The following is a 24,797-nucleotide window of genomic DNA, read 5'->3' on the forward strand; positions in this document are numbered from 1 at the left end:
CTTTCCATATCCCTTCTCTTAATAAAACACCAGGTAGACCATTTCAATAGAAAGAAATAAATGAACTAAAAGTTAACAATGTTCAAAACAGGTCAAAATTAAAAACCAAAATGATAAATACTCTTATTAAGCTCTTTCTTTGATTTTGGTACCATTATTTCAAAGATTATAGAACAAAAGCTTTTACATAGAAATTGATTAAGTAGAGTATGTAGATATAAACCCTTATTTACTACAGCATATTACAAAACTTTTTTTGCATATGGAAACAATACTGAACTCAGTCATATTAAATCATATAATGAATGGAATCCAAAGTAGTTATAATTTAATTGTTTTGTAGACTAAGACATACTCTTCAGCATTCTCAGATGAGGAAGAGGAGGTGAAGATTTTACCTCAAACCGAAGAGGAAGATCCAGTTCTTGAATCCATAGCGATTCAACAAATGTCAAAATGTAGAACAACTGGAGATGATACCACCTTGGAGCCAGAGAGGGAAGTTGGCGCCATATGTGGCTCTCCCCAGGACCCTCGACAGTCCCCACCTGTAGATTTAGTACCTGATTCCCTCCCTGTAGAAGAAGCTGCTGAACATCTAGAGATGCCTCTTATTGTTGATGATCAACAGAATAAGAAAAGACCTATTAATGACAATGCTTTCTATTTCTACCAAGGTATGTGCTAATGTGAAAGTACTATTGTTTGTTGGGTACCAATTTTCGTGGTTTTCGTGGGTAGACCAAACCAGGAAATTTAGTTTCCAACAAATAAGAGATTCGCATTGATGGGTTTATTGAAAACATTAAAACCACAAATTCAAGAATCCACGAACTTGTTTTTCTTTCTTGATTTATAAAAATTGGTATCCACGAATTAAAGTACATTCACAGTATTTATCAAAGTATCCAATTTACTTAATATTTAATTTATCATACAAAGAACTTAACTTAAAATACTTTAAATCAAATATTTATTTTATTTATGATCAGTTTTTACCATGAAATTTATTTGCACAATTACTACATGCATGTATTAATCATTGTTAAATAAACCTTATTACTAATGTATGTATTTTGATTTTAAATGTTTACATTCAACTTGTACCGTAATACTTATAAATCTTTTCACTGCTTCCAGTCATTTATTATACAGCATTTTAAACAAAATAGAACTATTTTTTAGTTTCTTTTTCTAACATTTTTTTTTTGTTTTCAGCATCCGATGGTCAACATATCTATCTACATGCATTGAATGCTAGGTGTTTAGTGAAAGAATATGGCTCCTTGTCAGAGTGTCCTCAAACTATAACTGCAAACATAGTGCAGATGGAAAATATATTTATGACAGAGGTATGTTATACACATGAGATAGATTTGTTTTTATTTCAATTTATTACTATCTTATCAAAAGCTTCAGAAAAAGAAGAATTTTGTACAAATTGTTTTGATACGTTGTAAATCATTATTGGAAATTCCAATTTTGATGTGATTTTATTTTCTTACATCTTGACACTAAGATTTTTTTACCTACTAATGACTGTTAGCAAAATTCATTTATGAAGGCTCCTTAAGTTCAAAGATTTAATATGTGAGAAATAAGATGATGCATGTTCACAATAATTTAGGCATAATTTTTAGTCTTCTAATAAACATGCTAATGTTTGATTGGAAGTTTAAATTCATGTGTTTCAGGAGTTAAGAAAGAGACTAAGATACCTAGGACATTTACCTCTTACTTGTGAGTTTGAAGTTGCAGAACTTGCTTTAAAACCCCCTGTGATATCAAAGGACACAATTAGATTTTTCTCGGGTAAGAAATGATGGTTTTTGTAAGTTCCGACAGAAAGGTTGATTGAAAAAATTAAAATTCAGAAAAAAAATGACACAAATGTTTAATTTTTTTTTTTTTTTTTTTTTCAATTGGAATTGAAACTAATATTTTTTTCTAATAAAAAGAGCAAAGTATTGTTAATATTTTTACCTATAAAAAAGAGCAAAGTATGACGAATGCAATAATGATAATTCGATCACAATTAATGGGTTTATAACTTAATCTTTGAGTGTTTACATGTACATGGATATGTATAGGATGTGGATTCATTTCCATCCTTCTTTGTAACGAGTTGCAATATATTTACTTAAACAAATCATTTTTAATTTCAATGTTCAAGAGGGCATGGTCAAACATATTTTTTTTGTTATTGTAGAGGAAATAGACAAAAGAAGACGTCTTCGTCAAAAGAAAAACCGGGAAGAGAGAAGATGGAATAGAAAAGCACAAGATGAAGAGAATAAAAAAATGGCTAAATATAACATCTATGGTTAGCATTCAGACATGATTTTCTACAGTTCCAAGGCAGAATTCTGCTTTTTGTATGACTTTTGAGTATTAGTTGATCTTTATAACAAGGTTACAAACCACAAAAGGAAGGTTTGTATTGATTTTTGGGGTTATAGCCACAACAGTTTCACAGTGAAGGACCAAAAAGAGGTCTAAAGCATTTCATATAATTCAACTATATAAGTAAAGGCTTAGGAATGTCTATGATATTGTTCCACAATAATCAATATTTTATGCTACAATGATCACCATTTGGATTTATTTGAAAGGGGTGGGAGGGTTAAAGTGTTGAATTTTGAAAAATTATGGCCAAAATGGGAGCCAGAAACAGGCATTTTCCTAATGCATTTTTCAATGAGATGTCAGTTGTCTTTATAGATTTTGAGTTATAAGGGATCAAAGGAGCCACACCAAAAAAAAGGGGGACATTTTAATTTTTGTTCTTAAATTTTTAATTGAATTTCCAATTTTGTACTGTATTGTGTCCAAACCAGTGTGTCGAAAACTAATATTGTGTCCACACTTGCTCAACTGTTCAGGGTTTGACCACTGCTGTCGTATCATGCTATGCTCAGCAAAGCCCTTTATTTAATCCAATGCAATGGTCATAAATGAGGTAGAAAAAGGGATATTACTCTTAGATCATCAGATACTTGTTGATACTTGGTTGCAACATCAAATGTAGCCTTGGTATTTTTAAGTTTTTATTAATTTTGAAAGATGCTAGCTAGTTACGTAACTTTTCTTCTTTTTCTTTTCCTTTCCTTTTAACACTATTATGCTTGTTCTAATTATTTTTCATGCTATGATGTTCGATATTATTTGTGATAAGTTCTATCATACACTGTTCAGGCATGATACTTTCTAATATTTAAGGTACAGATTCCAAGATTGTTCAGAGTCAATTTGTTCCAGGAGTGTTATCTGTAAACAGACCAAGTTCACCAGCAGCTAAAAGTGATGACAGCAGTCAGAGCATGTCTTCACTAAATACTCCTGTGGGGTCACCATTAGGTATACTATTGATTAATTATAGACTTTTGAAGAGTCCAAAATGTTATGTATGAACCTGTTCTGATTTTATAAACAGAAGATGAAGTCCTAAGACATTATAATCCACACATAACATAGTGATTGAGTGAAAGTCATTAGTTATATGTTACATATGTACTGGTGTTTTTTTTTTTTTTTTGGCAAACTTTCTTTTTTGTCAGCAAGGCTTCTGTCATAATTGTGCAATACCGGTAATTCTTAGGCAAATAAATATTTGAAAACGTCTTAAATCCTTGCTCCAGTGCCACTAAACTTGAAAAATTGCTGCTGAAGTCTGAAAATTCTCAACAATTTTTAGCTTCATCAATTTCAAAGATTTTGATTGGAGTTACTATGGATATAAAGAATTTTCTCAGACTTCCATATTTGTTTAGAAGTATATCACCAATATAATTTTATGAATAGAAACATGGCTTCAGGCTCATGATACATGCCAATGGAAATCACAGAATGCTACATCAGATTTAATATTAATGCATGTAAAGATAATGTAATTAATGATGAATTAAGTCAAATTCATGTTGGTGTAAAAGTTTGGTGATAGAGTTTTGACAGGTGTATAGATACTCCTGAAAAATTGAACTTGAAGTGGTCATGAATACATCTATCTACTTTGAGCTTTTCCAGTAAAACATAGCACCATGCCAGAGGAAGACAAAAAGAAATTGCTTCAATGCTTTGATCTAGTGACTTAAAAATATGATAAAATACAATTATCATGATCAAATTTTAGCCTCTCTTGGATAAAACTTGATATAGACTTCAACCTCTATCAATGTAATGCAGTGTATTAATTTAAACCTTTTAGAAAAGAAAATAGAAACAACAGAATTATGAGTGTTTTGGTATATTTTGTAGTTGAGGTACGATTTTAACTTGTCTATTAAATAATATTTCTCACTGACTGTTGATCATTCTCTTTTACAGCAAAGTTTTTAGAAATATGTAAGAATAATTTATACATTGTTCATGCCCAAGGCTAGCTATGAATAATAATATCTTTTTTTGCAGTTGATACAGAGATAAGTGAGAATGCAGATGGACAACAATCCTCTGGATTTTCATTTGCTCAAGTAAGAAAGTTTAAATAATTGTACATCTGTAAATCTGCCTGGGTTTCTGAGTATCTTACAACTTCGCATTAACCCTCATTTTGCAACCACCATATATATAAATTGAGTGATTAATACCATGAATTGAATAATCATTGCACCATTTTTTTTTTTATCATATTCTTGTCAATAAATTGCCTAAAATGCCTTTTTAGGGTCTATTTTGTTTCACAGAAACTCCCAAGTTTCCACAAAGTGTTTTTTTTTTTTTTTTTTTTTTTTTCTTTTTTTCTTTTTTTTTTTTTAGAAGAAAAAACTATTTTGATACTTTTCTGTTTAGATGCTGAAAGCTGGTCAGGCCAAGACACCTTCATGGCCAAAGGTGAAACCCAAGGCAGAAGCTACCTCACCTCCTGAAACTTCAAGGTCTAAGGATAGTGATGGCAGTGATAACGAGGACAAAGTACCAGTTCCTATGTTTAGAGAGTCATTTGGTGATGCCATACAGTTGGCTCTTGATAGCCATATGGCTCTAGCACAAGGTATAACTGTACAGATCATGTTGTCTATTGAAATTTGTTAGGTATATAATTTACTGTCAGACATGATTTTCTTCCAATCCCGAATTTACTTTTCCATTTTTTTTTAACTGTATATTTACTTCCGATTTTCCCAAGTTCCTCTTGCTGTTGGCTTCAAATAAACATTTAGCTATGAATTTTATATCTCCACAATTGGATAGTGTATTGGAATCACCTTGTCTGTCCTTCTGAATTTTGTTCAATTACCTTAATTCTAAACAGATGGATGGATTTGTATCATATTGGTATAAGGCTTTATATAGGTGGCACATTCTGTAAACAGTTTGTGTGCTGTTGATGTCAATTTCCTGTATGAGTCGGGGTATACTCAGCATAACCAAGCGTGCAACTACCACCACAAGGTAAATGGTTGGTGTGCTACGATATAGCCCAGTATTTTGCATGACGATATGATAAAAAATACAAGTGAGGCTGCTTACGATACTGCCAATATTTACTTTTGCTTTTGTTTGTTTGTTTGTTTGGTTTTTTTTCTTTGGAGAATGCAAAAATGTGCGACGTCATTGATATATGGATAGGTATTGAATTTGGAAAAAAAACATTCATGGGAAACTGGTGATCGGTGTTATTTATTTTTATTCATGTAAGCCTGCTTAAACGAATAAAATGGAGAGGCACCACTGTCTGGGTATTTGTTCACATTACAGTCGAACCTCGATGTGTGGAACTCGGGATAACTCAAACTAATTTCAAAGTCCAAGCAAAACTCCCCTTACTCCAATACAATTTTACCTCGGATGAATCAATATCTCAGATATGTTGAGGTTTTCAAACAGCCCCCTCGATAGGACTTCGAGGTAAATTAGCCCTGATGTCTTGAAGTCAACTACTTAGTCGGAAAATTGATTACTTTATTACAAACCGTGGTCAGAGTGTGTTTTTACAACGACTAGCGTGGCTTTTGAAATTATTTGTTGTTACTCTTTATGGCTTGATTAATCTAAATATAGCGTGTATAGTGAAAGGAAACATACTTTATTTATATTTATCAAACATCGGAATTCACACTAACAGTAATATCAAATATTTTGATAAAATATAAAAATTACGGATGAATTGTAATAGTATATGTATCTGAATATTTATTTAAACTTCAAACAGACAGTAGTAAAAGTGTATTTCAAAGACTGCATTCGTTTCTTAGTGAATCTGAAATTTTATTGTAGTAATGTAGCTCATATGTTGACGAATCTCTTGATTGCGAGTCATCGGAAGCAGCATGTTTTGAACTTATGATGTTTCCGATGTGTAAGAAGTAAAAAGGAAATTTCCCTTAAACACTTGGCACCATTCCATATTTAAAACATGATAAACAACACATAAACATTACTTCCGATATGAAATGCAAGTCATCACAAAAACCCTGTAAAGTGAAAAACATGTACATGTACAAGCACAACTAATAACGTAAATGCAGAAACAATCATGGCATTGACATAATTATGTCCGTGTTATACTTGACCTCAGGTAACTCCTGGTCCCTCGACTTCCACTTAATGAGGTTCGACTGTATGTATCTTGATACATATTGGCATTTGTCCAGAATAGTTTGTTGTTCAGGTGTATCGTTGCAGTCCTTGTGAATGATTTTTAAGGGGAGGGGTGACAATCTGGAAAAAATAATTCTGCTGTTAAATGCGAAAGAAGTAATAGAATAAAAAATATTTGTTACAGCTTTTCTGATGTTGATCTCATAGAAATCTATATGTACATAAATGTCTTTATCAATAGGTGATGGTATTGAAGTACAGTCAACAGAGAAAAATAAAGGGAAAAAGAAAAAGAAACAACAGACACTCTTATTTGCTACTTCAATGGCACGTGGTGGAAAATAAATGTCTGCATCAAATCTTACTTGTAGCACTAGATTTCATTTTATACTGCAAAGGTGCTTAAATTGATTAATTCTATATTTGCTATCTCTATACAAGCATTGTTTACTACATAGAAATTATATTTTTTCCTTTTCATATAAACTGTGATGTAATTACTTTGTGAGGCTAATTTCAGATAAGAAACTGATGTAATTACTTTGTGAGGCTAATTTCAGATTAGAAACTGTGATGTAATTACTTTGTGAGGCTAATTTCAGATTAGAAACTGTGATGTAATTACTTTGTGAGGCTAATTTCAGATAAGAAACTGTGATGTAATTACTTTGTGAGGCTAATTTCAGATAAGAAAATGTGATGTAATTACTTATTGAGTCTTAACTTATTTTTGATTTGCTCAAGAAGATCAGAACAAGTTTTTAATCTGAATTTACTTGTTCTTTAAGAAGAATTTTTTATGAATGTTGGATTAGGGTAAATGACATCAGTCTTAATTTAGGAAAATAATTTCAATATGAAGAAAAATGCCTGTTTGAAAGAATTGATTGAACTGTTTTATGCTGAGTTGCCAAATTGGGTGCAACTGCAGACCAGAATACCCTGGTAATACCAATATCCTTTTTGTTTTGATGTAGCAATATCATTTTGTTAAGTTGAAATTTTAAATAGTACTCATCCATAATTGATACAGCAAACTTTCACTTACATAGTTACTTTGAAATTTTCAGGTGCACAGTGTATAGTAATGACCTTGTACATGGATAGTGCTAAACATTGATAAATGAAGGTCAATATAAACTGAATATCAGATTTCAGTTAGGGTACATTTGGACCAGGGTGTTTTGGTCTGATTAACTAAGTATTATGCTGCCAAGTTGGGTGCAGCAAACTAATGTACTTTGTTCTCAAAAATAAACCTTGAATGGAATGAATTCATTTTGGGACTATCTTAGAAGAACTTACAAACAATGCTAAGGTTTAATTTTTGTCTTGTCTTGAATATTAGACTGTTTTATGTATCGAAAATTGAACCAGCTTTTTGTTTGAGACTGCCACCAAAACTTTCTTTCTGAACTGAGTATAGACTCTAGTTGATTTATTGTCATAAACAAGAAGGCAACCAGAAGCTTAGTAATTCATTGGCAATATTTCAGAATAATAAGATGATATAAATAATTGTAAAATTTAGTAGAATGTGTCATAAAAAGGAATATTTAGCAATATCATTGGAGCTTTAGTATTTCCTTCCTGTCAAAATAGCATTTGTTTCATATTATCCACTCCATCATCCATTAACATGATAGACATGTTGTAAAAGTTAATGGTGGATGTAACAACGGTATTTGATGTAATCATTAAGTTTATCTGTGGTTATGGTTGTTCATTTGTTATGTTTTTTATGACTATTTAGTGTACCATCCCCAATAAAATCTGCTAAAGCTTTCTTGGTCTTTATTAGATTGAATGCTGTCTTTTTAGTAGTCCAATGCAGTGGTCTTTGTTATTTATCACATTCAGATGACCTTCAATATTGGCATTGTTTAACATTTATGAATACTGGTAATATGTGCATAGCAACTTTAGTAAACTACTAACTGAATCAATTAACCTAAGATACTTAACCAGCAATTTTTGCAGTTATCTTCATTTGCCTGGTGAAACAAAAATTGACATTCATTTTAATAAGTTGAAAAAGGTTTTAAATTGTATTCAACATTTTCTTGGTAGCATTGACCATGAAATAAAAAGATGATGTTTCAATGTGCACCAAGTTTCAAAATATGTATGACTAGGCTACATATCCTCGGGTGATGTAAGGCTTGTAATTGGAAGAGAAAATCTTCGCTTATCTATGTGTTTTGATATAATGCTGTTGATGAGAGCACATATACAGCATACTTGAATTTGCTGTATTAATGTGAGTGGTATTTTTATTTCTTAATTTAGAATTGATATCCTATTGATATGCATTGTTAAGTTACTTTTGACTGTTAACAAAGTAAAATTTTTTTTTCTGATTTATGAATTGTCATAAAAAATGACTTGATGTATTTGGCAATTGACTGCACATTTATAAGCTTTTCTTTCTTTGGGGTAGTGAAAATATATTTCAATGGTAAATAACGTCACATGAACTGTAAAAAATTCTGAGTAGTTAAGACTTGAGTATTTCGTGGTGAATTCCATGAAAACAGTTTCTAGGGACTGCATTTGACTTCAGACTCTTCCACTGAAAAAGCCAAATATATTTATTCTCCAATTCAGTTCAAAGTATGTACAAAAGTTTTGAAATGAGATCTTTCTTATCAAAAGTGACGCATCCAGTGAAGGAAGAAAATTTATCCTTGATGGGAAGACATGATCAAATTTAACAAAAACTGAGGAATTGATTGAAATCATTGGCTTCCCCATTTGATAACATGCTCATTTTGACTTCCAAATTGACCATGTACTTTGGATCAACATTTAAAATAGGTGCTTGGGTACCTTGTATTCATAAACAGCACACTCCAAGTTTTAGTTTAAACATATTTTATTGAAAAATAACAAATCTCTTGATATTTTCGAAAAATGTTTGTTTATAAGCTTTTACAAGCCATCACCCTTGCATATACAATGCTCAATTAATTACGCACTTAGCAATAATGATAAAGAAATGCAGTTATTGGTTGTGTTTTTGTTAACAATATTATTACAGAAAAAAAGAATTAACAATGTAACAAACAAACAACTATTAAGGAAGTGTGAAAGTGATAATAGTATAAAGAGAATTCAAGTGAAATAAAACTTTGTATTTGCAGGTCAAATTTATTAATATTTTGCTTCAAACAGGACAAGGAAACCAAATCATTATCCTGTCAATTGTTCTGTTTCTGTTAAAGAGAGAAAAAAACGTGAACTGCTATAATCACTTCATGCCCGTCTACGTTGACGTTTGTTTTCTAGCGTTGTAATTTTACTTGTAGTAAATATTAATTGACAGAAATATTCTTGTAAGGGACTTGTTGCATATTACCCTAAAATAAAGCGATTGATTGAATAAGTGTTGTCCAGTTCAATCAAGTAAAGGAAATATAAATAGGTAACCCTCAATTGAATTTACTGTTTGCAGTAGAACGTGTAACATAATTGATAGTGCAGTAACATTTTTAAAAAATTGATACATTTTCATTAAAAAATCAGCATTTGCGCTGCATGAAAATATTTCTACTTTGAACGACTTTAACTTTTCTCTCGTGGCGTCACGAACGTAACCCATGTTGCCAGGATGCCCGCTTCAATATTTTTTTTTTTTGCGTAAAACATCATTTGTCTGAAATTTTGTTGTAGTATATTGACAGTAACAGTCATATATTAAACATAGGGAATAGTTGCCCAACTATAATGGGAACACCACACGAGAAAGACAATACATGGAAAGCAATTCACAATTAAAGAAACTTAAAAAAAAATAATTAAAATCAACCCAAATGTTTCTGGAAACCGATAAAGGAAACAAGCAATACATTGAAGAAAAATGAATTTTGACCTTACATACTGCATCAAATAGTTTTGCATGTTTATAGGATGTATGCAAGTACTTTTAAGGACATAATTGTTAAAAGTTTTACGTGTGAAAAAAAAGAATTTGCTATTAAGATCTCATATTGTGTAGTTCTTGTCTGCCATGTCTATAACATTCTGGTAATTAAAATTTTCTTAAAAGCAGTTTGAAATGTTTGAATTTTGCCATTTGATCCAAAAGGTTCCCTCAATCTTATGTGTTTGGTTCAGTGTAATGAACAGTGTGAATCGACAACAGCATCGTTTGTTTTGTCCATGTTCGATAGTTTAGACTTCAAGATGTACATATTTTCTATGGAATCCTTTGAGGAAAGCATATGCTATACAAGTGATCGTATTCAACAGATAATGGTTGAAACTTTCTAATGCTAGAAGTCGAGAAATCATTTGGAAAGAAACAAATAGCATACTTTGTCGGAGCGTAACCTATGTATACTTGAATGCAGATGAAACCATTGATGAATGTACTTAAAGAATTTATTCACGATACCATCCATGATATTGCATATTTGTCCCAACAACGCATGTGATTTTTATTATTTGGAAACCTCTGTGTTAAACACGATAGCCCAAGTACATAGTAAAGGGCGATTTCAATTCTTTGAAGCAGTAATTCTGAACTCGCTGAATACCGATCTTGGAAATGGGAATTCTTCATTCAGGCTACTCATAACTTTATTGAGTACACACTATTGTACGCATTAACCCAGCACCGCTCTACGCTGTATGCTGTATGTATATGTTTAAGAGATATGGCAAAGCATATTAGACTTTAATGTTGAAACTTTTTAAATCCTTTCTTCAGTCTCATGGGGTTTGTGTGTTTGTAAGGTTTATTTTTATCAAGTTCGAGATTAAATTCAAATTCAATTTTCAACAAATAATTTATGAATGAAGTATGTTCTTGAGGATTTTGCGTTGCCTTAATCTAACTTGTCGATTTCGGATGCTGTCCACCATTTCCAAGTTATCTGCTGTGCTTGTAGCATGATACTCGGTTAGAAATTAATTATTTCGCCCTAATGTCAATGTTAGTCATTCATGTGTCCTTTTGACTTTTTAGTTTAATTTGAAGTATCATAGTTTTGTTACCGTGGGTTTTATTACTTTTGTTGTCGGGGCCTTTCAGAGCCTTCTGTAAAGTGTGGTTATATTTACTGAAGACCATTTGGTGGTCTCTGTTAGTATTTACTATTTTTATAGGGGTTATTTGTTACGTTTCACCATATCTATTCATTTTTCCGTCGTTCTAGTTTCATTTTCCTTTCCGGAATTCCAATGTAGAATTAATTGAATTCTGAAGACCGATCTGCATCTGGGAACTCGGAACGTTGCATTACAACGAAGATCATCTATTTAATATTTTTCTTATCATTTTTATCTTGTAAAACTAGATATTATTATTTTTGTATTGAGTCAACTGACGAGACTTGCATATCCTATTGATACTTCGAATCTACGTCGGTGCTAAAGAATTTAGGAGAACATTGTTTCAATTAATACAAGACTGACATGACTATACAGAATATACATGTGTTGAAAACAAATAGTGCATGGACAGCAAACTTTTACACTCCTATTCATACACTGTATATAGGTTATCCCCAGTAATGAGTATTTTGTTTTCTAATTGCATTAAATAATTGTAATTCTCAACATGCGAGCTTTAACTTAAAAATGTTTACAAATAGAGTGGAAAACAGTTTCAAGAAAGATGATTCTCCTATTTATTCCGTAGAAAACTGACAATTTTATATGACGTGCATTTGTAATCACTGGTTAAGAATGGGGTTTGGGTGAATTTTAACTTTTTTATCTTAATGATATTAAAGTAGATGACTTTTTTGATACATTGCTTCACTAATATGTACTCAAAAATGAAGATTGTGTTTAGTTTTCACTGGAAATAATTGTAAACCACTTAAGGTATAGTATAACTAAGGATCAAATGCCCCACATAAGAAAAATATAAAGGCAACCTTTATGCAGCAGCTGTGAAAATTAAAGTAATAATATATTAGCATAGCGCAAAATACATATCAATCTAAACATGTCTGACGAAACATATTGATATACATTGTAAGTTTTATAGCACATAATTCCTGTAAATTCAAGGTCAGTCTACGTTTTATCTTGAATGATTTTTGTATGTGTGTTTTTTTTTTTTACTGATTGAGTTCGGATTTTTCCTCTAATTGTTTTTTTTATTACATTTATTATTTCATTTTACTGTTTTTGCAGGTTTCATTGTTTCCTTGGATTAACCGTTAATTAATGAAACGTAGGTTTTCCTACTTAATCTCTCTGATTTATTTTATTACCAGCATATAAAACATGATATTATAAGAATTATAAGATCACCCAACAATGTAAAAAAACATGATGAAATAAATTGAGATTTATTTAAAATCTAATTATAAGCGCCATCTACGAGGATATAAAGATAATGAAAATAACACCATTCCAACAAATACTACAAAAAAAGAAAGAGAGAATGTTTTAAGTACAGATTGCATAATAAAAGAACGGTGCAACCATAAGTTCTAGCCACTAATTTTAATTCTGCAGTAAAACGACTCGATAAAACAAAACAAAACATTGCTTTCAAATTAAAACTCAAATGAAACAGCGAATCAACTTAAACCCGAACCACATATTATTGTATACCAGAAACAAAATGTGAAGAATTCTAACATTAACATAAAAATCAGTTGTTGTATCCCTCTCAATATCAATTCAAATTATTTAACCTCTGCAACGCTTTAAATTATAGATATGATTGTGTAAAGGCCAGTGATATTTATTGAGGATGGGCCTTGGTGAATACAACTTAAATCGAAATTTAACTAATAATGACGATGATAAAAATATTAATAATATTAATAACAAAAATAGTTATAAAAATAATGAGAATAATTATAAAAGTGATAATGAAAATACTAATATAAATGGGAAATTGTTAAGAAAACCATCTTACTACTACTTTTAGGCGTGTTTAATTGTGTTATATTTTTCCACAGTGACCCGATTTTAAAGGGGGAGTGCTGTGATCACACCAAAGTACTTCATACCCCCCACCCTGTATTTTTTGCGCTTGCCTCGAGTCAGGAATTTCTTGTTTTGTTTCGTCTTTAGTTTTTTGGTATTTCACTTGAGTATATAGTGGCAACTATTTCGCTGTACCTGTGTATAATGATGTTTTGGGGCCAGCTGCATCCTGCTCTGTAGTGTGAGGATTTCTTCGTCGTTCACGAAAGACCAATGGGTGGCATTGGGCTGACATTTTCATTCCAGTTTTTTTGTTGTTGTCTCCTTGACATATTCACAATATCTATTCTCTTTATAAGTGTGGTGTCCTAAAAAAAATTGTACAACCCGTTAGTAAATTATAGTTATAATTATGTTAAGGCCATATCTGACGTGGATGAGCCGTGTTAATATAACTTAAACCGAACCACCAACTAATAATAATAAGAAGAATAATGATAATAATTCTTATTATATGATATTTCTTCTAATAAGAATAATAATAATAAAGAAATTCAAATGATTCAATTATGTTTTATACAGGATTGGTTCTGGACTCGTATTCTACATATTAAACGGATGAGTATTTGTGTTACCCAAAGAACACAGACTCAATACCAAGGGCAGTAAAGCAATTTGAAAAATCAACAAATTCCTCAAAAACATTAATATTCCAGCAAGACGTTCCATTTCCGTGTGCAATAGCCTAATAAAAAAACTGAGAATTCTTAGATTATTTCTCAAGACCAGTAATCTAACAGTTATTGACACGGAAGATACAACTGCAATTTTAAAATAAAAAATGCAAATTAATTTGCCCGATAATGTTTTGTTATGCAGATTTGATATATCAAATATGTATAACATTACAACACATACAGACATAAGAATCAGTAGACAGAGCATCGTGTTCAACAATTGAAAGGCAGTTGTTATGGGGTACATTTTCTTCGCAGAAAAGAAATATATGAAATTATTAAATACGTACTTGCAAACAATGAATTTAAATTAAAAATAAAATATATAGATAAAAATACGGAATTCAAATGCGAGCTCCTATGAACCAATGTCAAGCCTATTTAAGAATACAAGAAATCATTATAGATATTTTATCTGTTCGGGAACAATATCGTAAATCTCTCTATACTTATAGATGATAATTTTATTATTTCATAATAATAAATCATTCAATAGTGTCAATAGAACTCACCCACTGATAAAAATTATATTTGAAATATCTGCTGTTGAAGTGCAGTTCTTACACATAACTTTTTCAAGGGTCAAACATTCATAAATAATAGAATTTTAGATTTGCTACCATTCGTTCCAGTCACTAATTTTAATTTTGCAGTAAAGGGACTCATAAAATCAGTAAGAAAACATTGGCTTCAAATTGAAAAAAAAAAGATAGAGCGAAACAACTATTTCCCAAATCACATATTTTTACATTATTATTGCATATAGTAGATAGAAACGTATAAAGGAATTACTAACAATCTACAAAGATTGAATAGATAATGTGAATCTAGACTAAAGAACAGTACCGGGTGTCGTATCCCTCTAAAAAAAAGTCAAATTATTCAGCCTCCGCAACGCTGTAGTAAATTATCAAAATCAGCGATACCTGATGAACCTTGTAATACTAACAACAATAATAAAAGACGAAGAATGAGAATAAAGGAAATTAAAAAAAAAGATGAAACTCAGTGTTTAGATATACAGGATTGATTCTGTATTCGTGTATACTACATACTATGGTGGTTGGTCCTGAAATGCAACACTACGAACGAAACACATTATTGTTTCTATTGTAATTTCTTCCATTGTATATTTTTGTATGTATCCCTTTTTGTAAATTATTTATCCTCATTTGTTATTGAAACTTCTGTTTACAAATAAAGACTCCCAGCTACTTTTACTTAGATTATATCGTATTTGTAATCACTGGCTTAGAATTTGGTAAGGTTTAACCTTTTATTTCAATTTTTATGACTCGATACATTTTGACACATTGGTAAAATTTTATCAATAAAAAGTAATATGATTGATTGGAGCTCAATTTGTGCCCTAAAACTAAAGGCTGTACACATTATATTTGGGTTGCCTTTCTGACTGTCACTATCACAGTTTCCAAATTACTTGCTGTGATTAACAGTTTAAACATCTTTTTCATTCAAAAATGTATCCTTGAAAATTACAAGTCCCAAGTGCTGTGAATCTCTCATTTACCACTTTTGGACGGTCTATTAATTGCACCGCCATGTTATTATGGACAAAGTCTCAATTGCTGAGGAGAATGTGTGAAACTTTCTTCTGGGTTACCTCAATATATTTCTACACAGCCAATAATTTTCAAATTATTATAAAATGGACAAATAAATATAAAATTGTATCCATCAACGTCTTAAAAGACAAAACAGCACCTCCTACTTCCGTGTCGACAAATTTTGTCACTTCTGTCAGAATATTTTTTCAGCCATTCATAGTTCTGGTCTTACATTCCACATATATAGTAGGCGCTGACGCCCCGTCCATATTAGTTCTATTCCCGGTTTTACCACATCCTCTTATTGTCGTTATAGATACATACCGATTCATTTCGGTTTGCGTTTGGTTTAGAGGAGTCGATTGAAAAGGCTACATATCCTACCACCATACTGTTTTTTCTTGGTGTATTTTTCCATACTGAGGATTTAACTCTTTCTATAACTCCTGAGAGATTACAGGTTTAGTTAAAAATTGGTTGAAGAAAGACAAAATGCCCATTTATAAAGTTGCAGTCTTTGCTGGTTAGTTATATTTTGTGAGTAGTTGTGTCAGACCTGGTCGTATTTTTGTTTTCTCGCTTGTTGGTTTGGTTGCTCAAGTTTTCTAGTGGTTGCAGTGGTTTATTGAACACGATTCTGAAGTATGTTAAGAAGGATTAAGTCTGGTGGAACAGGTTTCTCGATTTGTAGAACGGTGTTTCAATGATGAGTTTTGAAGAATGGTCTGACAAGGATGTAGTTTTGGCAAGTGATTGTTCTTTAGTTGGTTTTGGTAGTTTTTCAGGTTCACAGTATTTTCATGTCTTTTCCCCTAGGTTAATCGTTAAGAGGTCTTAGCATATCAATGGGTTGGAGTTTCGTACCGTTGTTGTTCGAAGACTTTGGGGTTTTAATTAGAAAGGAAAGAAAATGTGCATTTCGTGCGACAATATGTCGTCATGAAAGGGACTGTAGAAACGTTTTTTATGCAGTCTTGTCTGCGTGAGATCTGGTTCTTATCTGCCAGCACTTCCCTTTTGAGGAGAATAGAATCGCTGATTGGCTTTTAAGATGGTCACTCAATGAATGTTATCATGAATCCGTTTTGTTTTGGAACAGGGTAAACTGTCCCTGTTGGAAAGAATTATTTGTTCCAGATAGTCTTATACAGTTTTCTGCCCCGTGGTTTTTTTTTGGGGGTTTTTTTGTTGGTTACAAAAATTCATCTTTGTAAACTTCAGCAAGATACTGTTATTTCTAAGACGGATTATTGACTACTACTGTTAATGTTATACCCTAATATATTGAATTCCTTAGGCATTCATTTAAGAGTATAGTCTCTATTCAGAATTATGTCAGTGGTATCAAGACTTTGCACTTGTTTGAGGGTTTAGAATTTCCATCTGGTAATTCGGATGGGTTTTGTGTGAATCTTTTGTATCGAGTTATCGCTCGTTTGCAGCCTCGCTGAGCTTTGCCTATTAGTCCTAAAATTTTGTTGGATGTATTTAGATGTCTTCACATTTTAAAATATTTGAATGATTCTACTTATTGTTTTGTTTGCTTCCTTTTATAATGTCACGTAAGTCTAATTTAGTTCCTGATAGTTGATCCAGGTTTGATTCTTCTAAGCAGATCGAATATTATTTTTAAATGTGATATTTTATAATAGATCAGACATTTTGGTTTAAAACTATTCTGTTTGGTCAGTGGTGGTTAGAAATTCCTATAGTTGGTATTTTGTTTTGCTTTTGTGTCCAGTTTCGTGTCTTAATATGTGCAAGTTAGTTTCAGTTAATGTTTTTGAGTCAGCCTTACTATTAACATGTGGCATTCGAAATAAAGTACTTACGTACTCAAATTTTCAATTGAAATTGCGTCAACTATTGGATTTTTGAGTTTTTTTCGTCGTGGTGGAGTGTCTTGGGCCTTTCATGCTATATTCAGCTTGTATGGGGATTGGCAGAGTGATGCATAAAAGATTTTTCAGACTTGATTAGGAATCAATTTTGTTGATCTCGGATTATATATGCCAGCATTTTAATGGGAAAATCACACGTTGGAGATAGGTTCAACTCCTGGTGCTAGCATTTATTCTGTATACCAATATTTAAAGGACAACCAATGCAACAATATTATTTTTAGTAATTTGATTTTTCATGTTGGCACTAATGACATTGGTAATGGATTAACCTCTTAATTTTGCACTATTTTGTTAATTTGTTTAAACTGATGAGAGACATTTTAACTTGTAAGATTATATTACCTACCTTATTACCTCGCACAGTGGTCTTTTTTAGTTGTTAGAATTAATAATTGTTTATCAATTTTTTCAACTTGTGAAATCTTCCAAGATTTTTATGCAACGGTCGAGATGGATCCTTAAGAGGAATCTTTTTGCCAAGAATGGTTTACCATTGAGCTAGATCACTATTTCTTGAGGCTGGTTTACCTGTGGACCTTTATTAGTACTCAGGAACCGGTGATGATGGATACATGATTTTGATAAGTATGTTTTTGCTAGTACTTATTTCCCCGCTTTATGGTGGCCGTTGGCTTGTTTAATGAATGAAGGATAATGAACACTGGAAAAGAGTTAAATTTTGAGTTATTTAACTTTAAATGTACTTGTATGTTTTTCTTTCAAAATATTTTTTTTGACTTATATTTGACTCTTATTAATGCCTTAATTTTGTATGTAGTCATTATATGAACATTTATTGCACGTATTGTGTAGATTTGGTATTTTGCTTTCTTACGTCATAAAGAGGGGCGAGAAAATGGTATTTTTCTATTTGTATTAGTACATCCCCTTACTCCTTTCGTTAAAGTTACATACCGATATACATGTTTTTGCTTGGTTACACCAGGGTATTTTTATTATATGAATTGTATTTTTCTTTTGTTTTCATTTGCCCTCACATCATTCTTTTTTTCTTTTGCAGATTGTATTTAGTATATATGTTGACTGTTGTTTCAATCGATACTTTTGAATAAGTGAAGATTTGGTATTGGTATGTTACTTCATAAAAAGGGCGAGAGAATTACCGCAGTGGGGTGAACTCAGGAATGAATGTTTTGTTTAGTTATCAATAGATAACTCATTTAAACAACTTAGGGGGATATTTTAAATATTATTGGCCCATCAATAAAGGGAAAATGAACTCTTTATGCACCATGTGTGGGAATTAAAATAATCAGCATGACGCAAAATACTCATCTGCCTGAACATGTCTACACATGCACACTGAAATTACACCACTTGAAACATTATTAATAAAATTTGTATAGTTTATATCACAGCAGTCGGGTTAACTCGAAGTCAATGTGTTGCATAAATACATTGTTTATCCTGTTTGTACCATTTTTTGGAGTATCTGTACAACCAATGTCTACCTTTAGTCGATGGAAGTTCATGAAATAAAATCATTATAAAACGATAAATGGCTAGGACTGTCAAGTGCATATGTCCAATACACATATTCCCAATCCAAACAAGACGGATCAAAAAGTCTGCGTAGTGTCAGCAAGCACTGGCATAACGTATGAGTTGTGAAATAAACACTCCATTCGCAGGTTCTGAAGGGATGTTGCCACGGATGAAAGGAAAAGTCAACATGTTTGTCGTAAAGTTTGGTCAATAGCTTTCCTTTACCATCGATTTCTAAGTGTAGGTAATGATATGAGGCTGACTTAACAGTGTCTGTAGTATCATTTATCTCAATGTCTTTGGGGTAGATGTGATGTATCAAATCCCCAAAATTAGGATTGTTTAAAGATAATGCGTCATCTATATAGCGGAAACTGATATTAAAGGATCTAGCTAAACGACATTCTTTCTTTTGGAAGAGATCGGCTATAATTCAGTCTCATAAGAGTGTAGGAATAGGTCAGCAAGTAGAGGAGCACAATTTGTTCCCATTGAAATTCCGACCATTCGTTGAAAAACGCGTCCACCACACTGGGCAAATATATTGTCAATTAAAATTCCAGCATTTTATTAACATCTTCTTCTGTATGTTTGGAAGATGATTTGGAATTATTTCTTACAAAGCATGAGGAATCTCTACCAAGAATTGTATATTTGTATCTAGGTGTACCATCTTTTTTTGGAAAAAACAACGTTGTATACTGTGTTTTTAGTCGGGATTTTAACTGAGTATGTGGAATAGAAGTATACAGTTTTGAAAAATCATAGGTTTTAATGCTGTTATATTCTGATAGTAGTCTTGAACTGAAAGCTTGAACTAGCAGTTGAAGAGGAATTGCGGTAACCAAGAATCGAGCGGTAACTAAAGCAATATATTCAAATGATTAAGACTAGACAGGAAAAAATATAAACACACAACAAAGAAGGAAAATAACACATACAAAGCTATGAAACAAAAATAAAATGATCTACCCAGTTTCTACCAAAAACTGGTAGCATGGGTAAATGAAAAGTCCTCTGCATTTTTAGAAACACCCGCCGAGTTGTTCTAAAAATCACGCGTTCTGGATAGACAAAATAGGACAGGAAAATTATGACAAGGTGAACAACTCCGATGAGAGGAAAATTAACAATAATCGCATGTGTTGTATCGTTGGTAATGAGTTTTCCGTTTCCTTCGATCTCAGGATATGATGCTAACTTGATAGCATCAATAGTCCTTAAAGTCGATTCAGCTAGTGTCACGTTTGTTCAATCTTGCAAATTTAGTATAAATTTTTATTATTCAACAAATCATAATAAACAAAATATAGAACAATATTGGATAAGTAGGTTTTGTTATTAGTTAAGAGGAAAATCACATGAAATGACTATTGACCATCATGGTTCGAAAGGAATAACATGAAATGCATATGTTGAGTGCATAGATTTCCAATCCCAGCATGATGCAACATTACAAATTTCAAAGCTAAAACAATTGTAAAAAATATATCAATGATACTGACAGAAACCGAGAACTAACAGTTAAATATCTTGTTTGTCTAATCTTGCATTTTTAGTTTATTTGTTTTTATTCGTTTTCATTATTTATTCATCAAAGCACATATCAATTAAATATAGAAAAATGTTGAATTTGCAGCTTGAATTATTGCTTAAAGGGTAAATCACTAAAAATGTCTTTTAACCATCATTGTTGTGGTTCGTAAGGAATAATAATTTCCCTTAAAACTGTCCCAAATAACTCCTTGACTTTGAAACCTATGTCGCCCACCAAGGTAAATACCATTTAGATTACTGGCATGACAATGGTAATACCACCAACCTCCTATGAATTGAACAGCACAGTTTGTACCAGGTTTACGGTCGTTGTCTCTATTCCTTGTTGTAAACTTCATACCGTTATGTGAACTCAGGCTGTCACCTATGCAGTAAAATAAATTTAAAGTGATGTCAAGCGTTTTCCACCAGTGTTTGTTTTGATTTTCTACGTTGTTACCCTTAAAGTCGTGGTTTAAAAAAACTAAAAGCATATGAGAACAGTTCTATCTAAAATATTTTAGGGCGGTGGTAAAAGATGATTTCCAAACAGTTATTGTATTTGCTTGTTTAATTGTTAGCATCAACTGTCTAATATACCATTAAATATTAAAGCCAATTGGATATATATGTACTGTTCCGTCTGGCAATATTGTGCTCTAGTGCTTACATTGTAAGAAATACCCTAAAAGATTACAAAGATTATAAACTAAAAAGGATAGCATTTAGTATAATAATTCAAATTAAGTAAAATTTCCCAGTAAATATGAGGTCTTCACAGGCTTGCCTAAAAGCAGTCTTAATATTATGTAAAGTGTATGCACAAATTACTGATCTGACCCATATCATCATTTCTAGCTACTCATAGTGCATTTTGGAAAAAGAAACAGTATCCCCACAAGAAAGGTTCTATCATGTACCGCAGGTATTTTGATTTTATATGATAGGCTACTTAATTGATAAACAAAATGAAACTCCACGGATAGGTCAAAACAATAGCTAATGTTCAAATATAGTCAAATAGTGAAAAGATTGTATATCTTTAAAATGAAATAATGACATATATTTTTCAGGATTCTTTCTGTTACCACAAGGAAGCGCAATGATTTTATACTTTTAACACGAGATTTTTTTTATAAAATAAATGGATGTCTAAATGGCGTTTAGAAGATCAGACATATGAAGGGAAAGAGTAATGACCATTAAAGCTTATGGCTTGAAGTTATCAAGCATTTAATATTCACATCCACGGTGATTGTTAATGCCAGTTTCTGTAAATATCAAACAGTGAGTGATGGTGAATATTAATGCCACCAGAACTACAGTAAAGAAGTGAGGCTAATAATGACCATCACATTTTTTAAGAAGGAGTTAATAAGTTCATTTAAATGCACTATTTGTCGGGATTTAAAATTTCGTAAAATATAAGATTTTCGAACATTCTATTGAAAATTTCCAAATTGTTCACACAGGCATGTATAAACTGGCGGTCCATATTAATACGTGGGAAAGTTATGAGTAAAAAGAGACCAAGTGGTATGTTAGTGATATGCACGCTTCAGAGTTGTTCTAAAATTTTACCTTATTTTTACATAGACTTGTATGTAATTGAGTCCTCTGAGAAGAAGAAAGAAGAAAACAAAAACAGGTGATATCACCAACCTGCGTTTCCGCTGTATCCAACAATATACAACTTGTATCCATGGATGCTGGAATTCACGTGAAAAGAACCATACTTTGCATATCTATGATTATTCCCGAAATCATCTAAATCGACCCGCAGTTTGTACTCCCCCTGTGATGTGATATGGTGGATAAGCTCGTTTCCCATTAGTAACATGAAAATATGTAAATGTATTACTTCAACGTTCAGCAATGTATCAACTATCTTAAGTATCTTATTTCTGTTTTTCATGTTGCTCTTCATGGGACTTTGTAATATATCATGATTAATCATATATTTAGATAAATGTATACTTTCTTTGTATATACATTATAAGTTATAGTTTAAACATGATATAGCTCTTGCGTATGGAGTGTTCATATCACAACTCAACCAAAAACTACGCAGAATTTTTGTATCGTGCTAGAACTCTAACAAATAGGCTTCTGGAACAGGGTTACGTTGCTACAAGATTGAAGTCATCACTACAGAAGTTTTATGGTCGTCATCATGAACTCGTGGATCGTTATGGTGTATCCATCAGCATCATGAAAACTGATTTATTCAATGGGTCATAGTTTACCTTTCCTCGTTTGTCTACCCCGGACTTGCCTTTTCATGGGCAACTCGGCGGGTGTTTCTAGAAAAGCACAGGACGCTTACCCTACCGGTACACCTGGTCCATGCTCCCAGTTTTTAGTGGAGTCCGAGTTGCTCATTTACCTTTGTTACTTTGTATGTATGATTTTAGTTACTTTATGTTCTTTGTTGTGTATGTCTGTTTTCCATGTCTGGTCTTTGTCCCTGGATTACATTCTTTTGATTACCGCTATAACCCTGGTTCCCTTGATTACTCTTTCACCACCAGGCATGTATCACATACCCTGTATTATATTCTGAGCCTATATTTATCTAATATCTGTATCGCAACCCTACTCGGATCACAATTGAAGTATAATTGAAATATGATATAATGAACATGACATGTGAAAATTGGTATTGCCAAATAAATCTTCGGCCTAAATTACCTTCGTGCATATTGCCCTTGAGGTGATATATGCGTATCGGGTTGATGCGGCATGTGACACAGATTTCAGCATGTAATATTCTGTATATATTTTGTTCATGTCTTTCGACAGTATTATTTCTTTAGTTGTATGCAAGCAACATATACGACATTTCATTTATTTTCTTTTTTCAACAGATATATAAAGTTCCGAGTTACGGAAACTCAAAGAACATTCAGGCGAACTTTAATACTAAAAACGCCCTTTTATATAAATAAATAGAATATGCATTTGTCTGCACTCCTCTATTTTCATACCCAACCAGAATTCTCCATTCATTGAACCGAATCCACATTTATACGACTCCCATCCTTTGTAAAAATCCACTGATCCATCTTGACGCTTCTGAAATACCTGTTTGACAACAAGCTAATTCGAAAAACATATAAATAAACAAATAGTAAAGGCAACAATAAAATAAATATATAAATAAGAATACACATATATATTGAGACGTGGATTGGTTATCAATTGATATCATGGAGTAGTATGTTGTAAATCGTGACGAAACATAACGCAACTACATATGCCCATGGGAAAAATCCACCTCGATATCGAAACTAAAGACAATTATCACATAAACAGACACAAAAATTATAAAGAGATATAGATTACTGCATAAATAAAATTTGCATATTTTGTAAACATGTTTTAATCTCATAAATTATACTTATACCCGCTTGAAAAACGGGAGATACATAATGATCGTTGTTCTTTTATATTGAAAGACCTACTGTCCATCCACCGCCATCTTTGTCCATCTCGCAGAAAACATCATAACCAGTTGAATCATGGGGGTAAATTGTGTAAACACCAGAAGCGTTTACTGTTTTGTCAAAATCGCCACAGTCTTTTGGCAAGAAAGCTGAAAATGATTTTTGACATTAAAGACTTTAATTATCCAGAAATCAGGACTAATTTGTTTTAATGTATTTCATTAAGGACGTATAGCAAAAAACATATGCGCAAGGTATTTGGAATGGAACACTAATAAAAATGTTCGAACACTGTATATTAATGGTACGAAATTAACTGAAGGAAGAAATGATTTTACTCAAATCAAAGTAATTTCAATACAGATCATGATACAGTTCATGAATTAGTGATGAATCTCAAATATGAACTACAAGTATGCCGATTTATAGTCATTAATAATGAAGTGAAGGAGTAAACAAGGGAACCAAGATTCTAGCAGAAATCAACAGAATGTAATCCAGGGACCAAGTGCTCAAAACCAAAACTATCGAAAAAGGATACGGGAGTTGATTTCCGTAAAAAAACTACCCTTCGTCCAGGGATGAAGTGAAGTATATTTTACTACTTACCAAATTTCACAATTCTAAAACTATCCACAACAGCCATCAGAATAGGCCAAAAAATCC

The 24,797-nt window shown here is 32.0% G+C and overlaps 2 protein-coding genes across 3 annotated transcripts in view; one reads left to right on the forward strand and one right to left on the reverse strand.

Annotated features, from left to right (window-relative positions):
- Nucleotides 1–8,325, forward strand: part of LOC148607942 (E3 ubiquitin-protein ligase RNF10-like) — a 20,096-nt gene extending 11,771 nt beyond the window's left edge. For both annotated transcript variants that reach the window (XM_088543615.1, XM_088543616.1), the window contains 8 exons: nt 344–677; nt 1,219–1,352; nt 1,695–1,812; nt 2,210–2,323; nt 3,220–3,357; nt 4,408–4,469; nt 4,789–4,990; nt 6,782–8,325. In XM_088543615.1, the coding sequence (XP_088399741.1) occupies nt 344–677; nt 1,219–1,352; nt 1,695–1,812; nt 2,210–2,323; nt 3,220–3,357; nt 4,408–4,469; nt 4,789–4,990; nt 6,782–6,885 (1,206 nt within the window). In that variant the 3' untranslated portion in view covers nt 6,886–8,325. The remainder of the gene's footprint in view (nt 1–343; nt 678–1,218; nt 1,353–1,694; nt 1,813–2,209; nt 2,324–3,219; nt 3,358–4,407; nt 4,470–4,788; nt 4,991–6,781) is intronic.
- Nucleotides 8,326–20,816: 12,491 nt separating this feature from the next.
- Nucleotides 20,817–24,191, reverse strand: LOC148607943 (ficolin-2-like). The gene is made up of 4 exons (XM_088543572.1): nt 24,150–24,191; nt 23,676–23,769; nt 22,348–22,515; nt 20,817–21,070 (listed from the first exon to the last, which is right to left on the reverse strand). The coding sequence occupies exons 1-4, from the start codon at nt 24,174–24,176 to the stop codon at nt 20,817–20,819; spliced, it is 543 nt and encodes a 180-aa protein (XP_088399698.1). The 5' UTR covers nt 24,177–24,191.
- Between the last annotated feature and the right edge of the window lie 606 nt (nt 24,192–24,797).

This window comes from Perna viridis, chromosome 9 (genome assembly GCF_037379345.1).
Source record: "Perna viridis isolate PV_CMFRI_1.1 ecotype Kerala chromosome 9, ASM3737934v1, whole genome shotgun sequence".
NCBI lineage: Eukaryota > Metazoa > Mollusca > Bivalvia > Mytilida > Mytilidae > Perna > Perna viridis.

Coding starts and splice junctions, on each gene's coding strand:
- LOC148607943 (XM_088543572.1), bottom strand. CDS start 24,176: ATGGACAAAGATGGCGGTGGATGGACA. Junction 23,770..24,149: donor AAGATGGCGGTGGATGGACA/GTAGGTCTTTCA, acceptor GTTGTCAAACAG/GTATTTCAGAAGCGTCAAGA. Junction 22,516..23,675: donor AATGAATGGAGAATTCTGGT/TGGGTATGAAAA, acceptor TCATGTTACTAA/TGGGAAACGAGCTTATCCAC.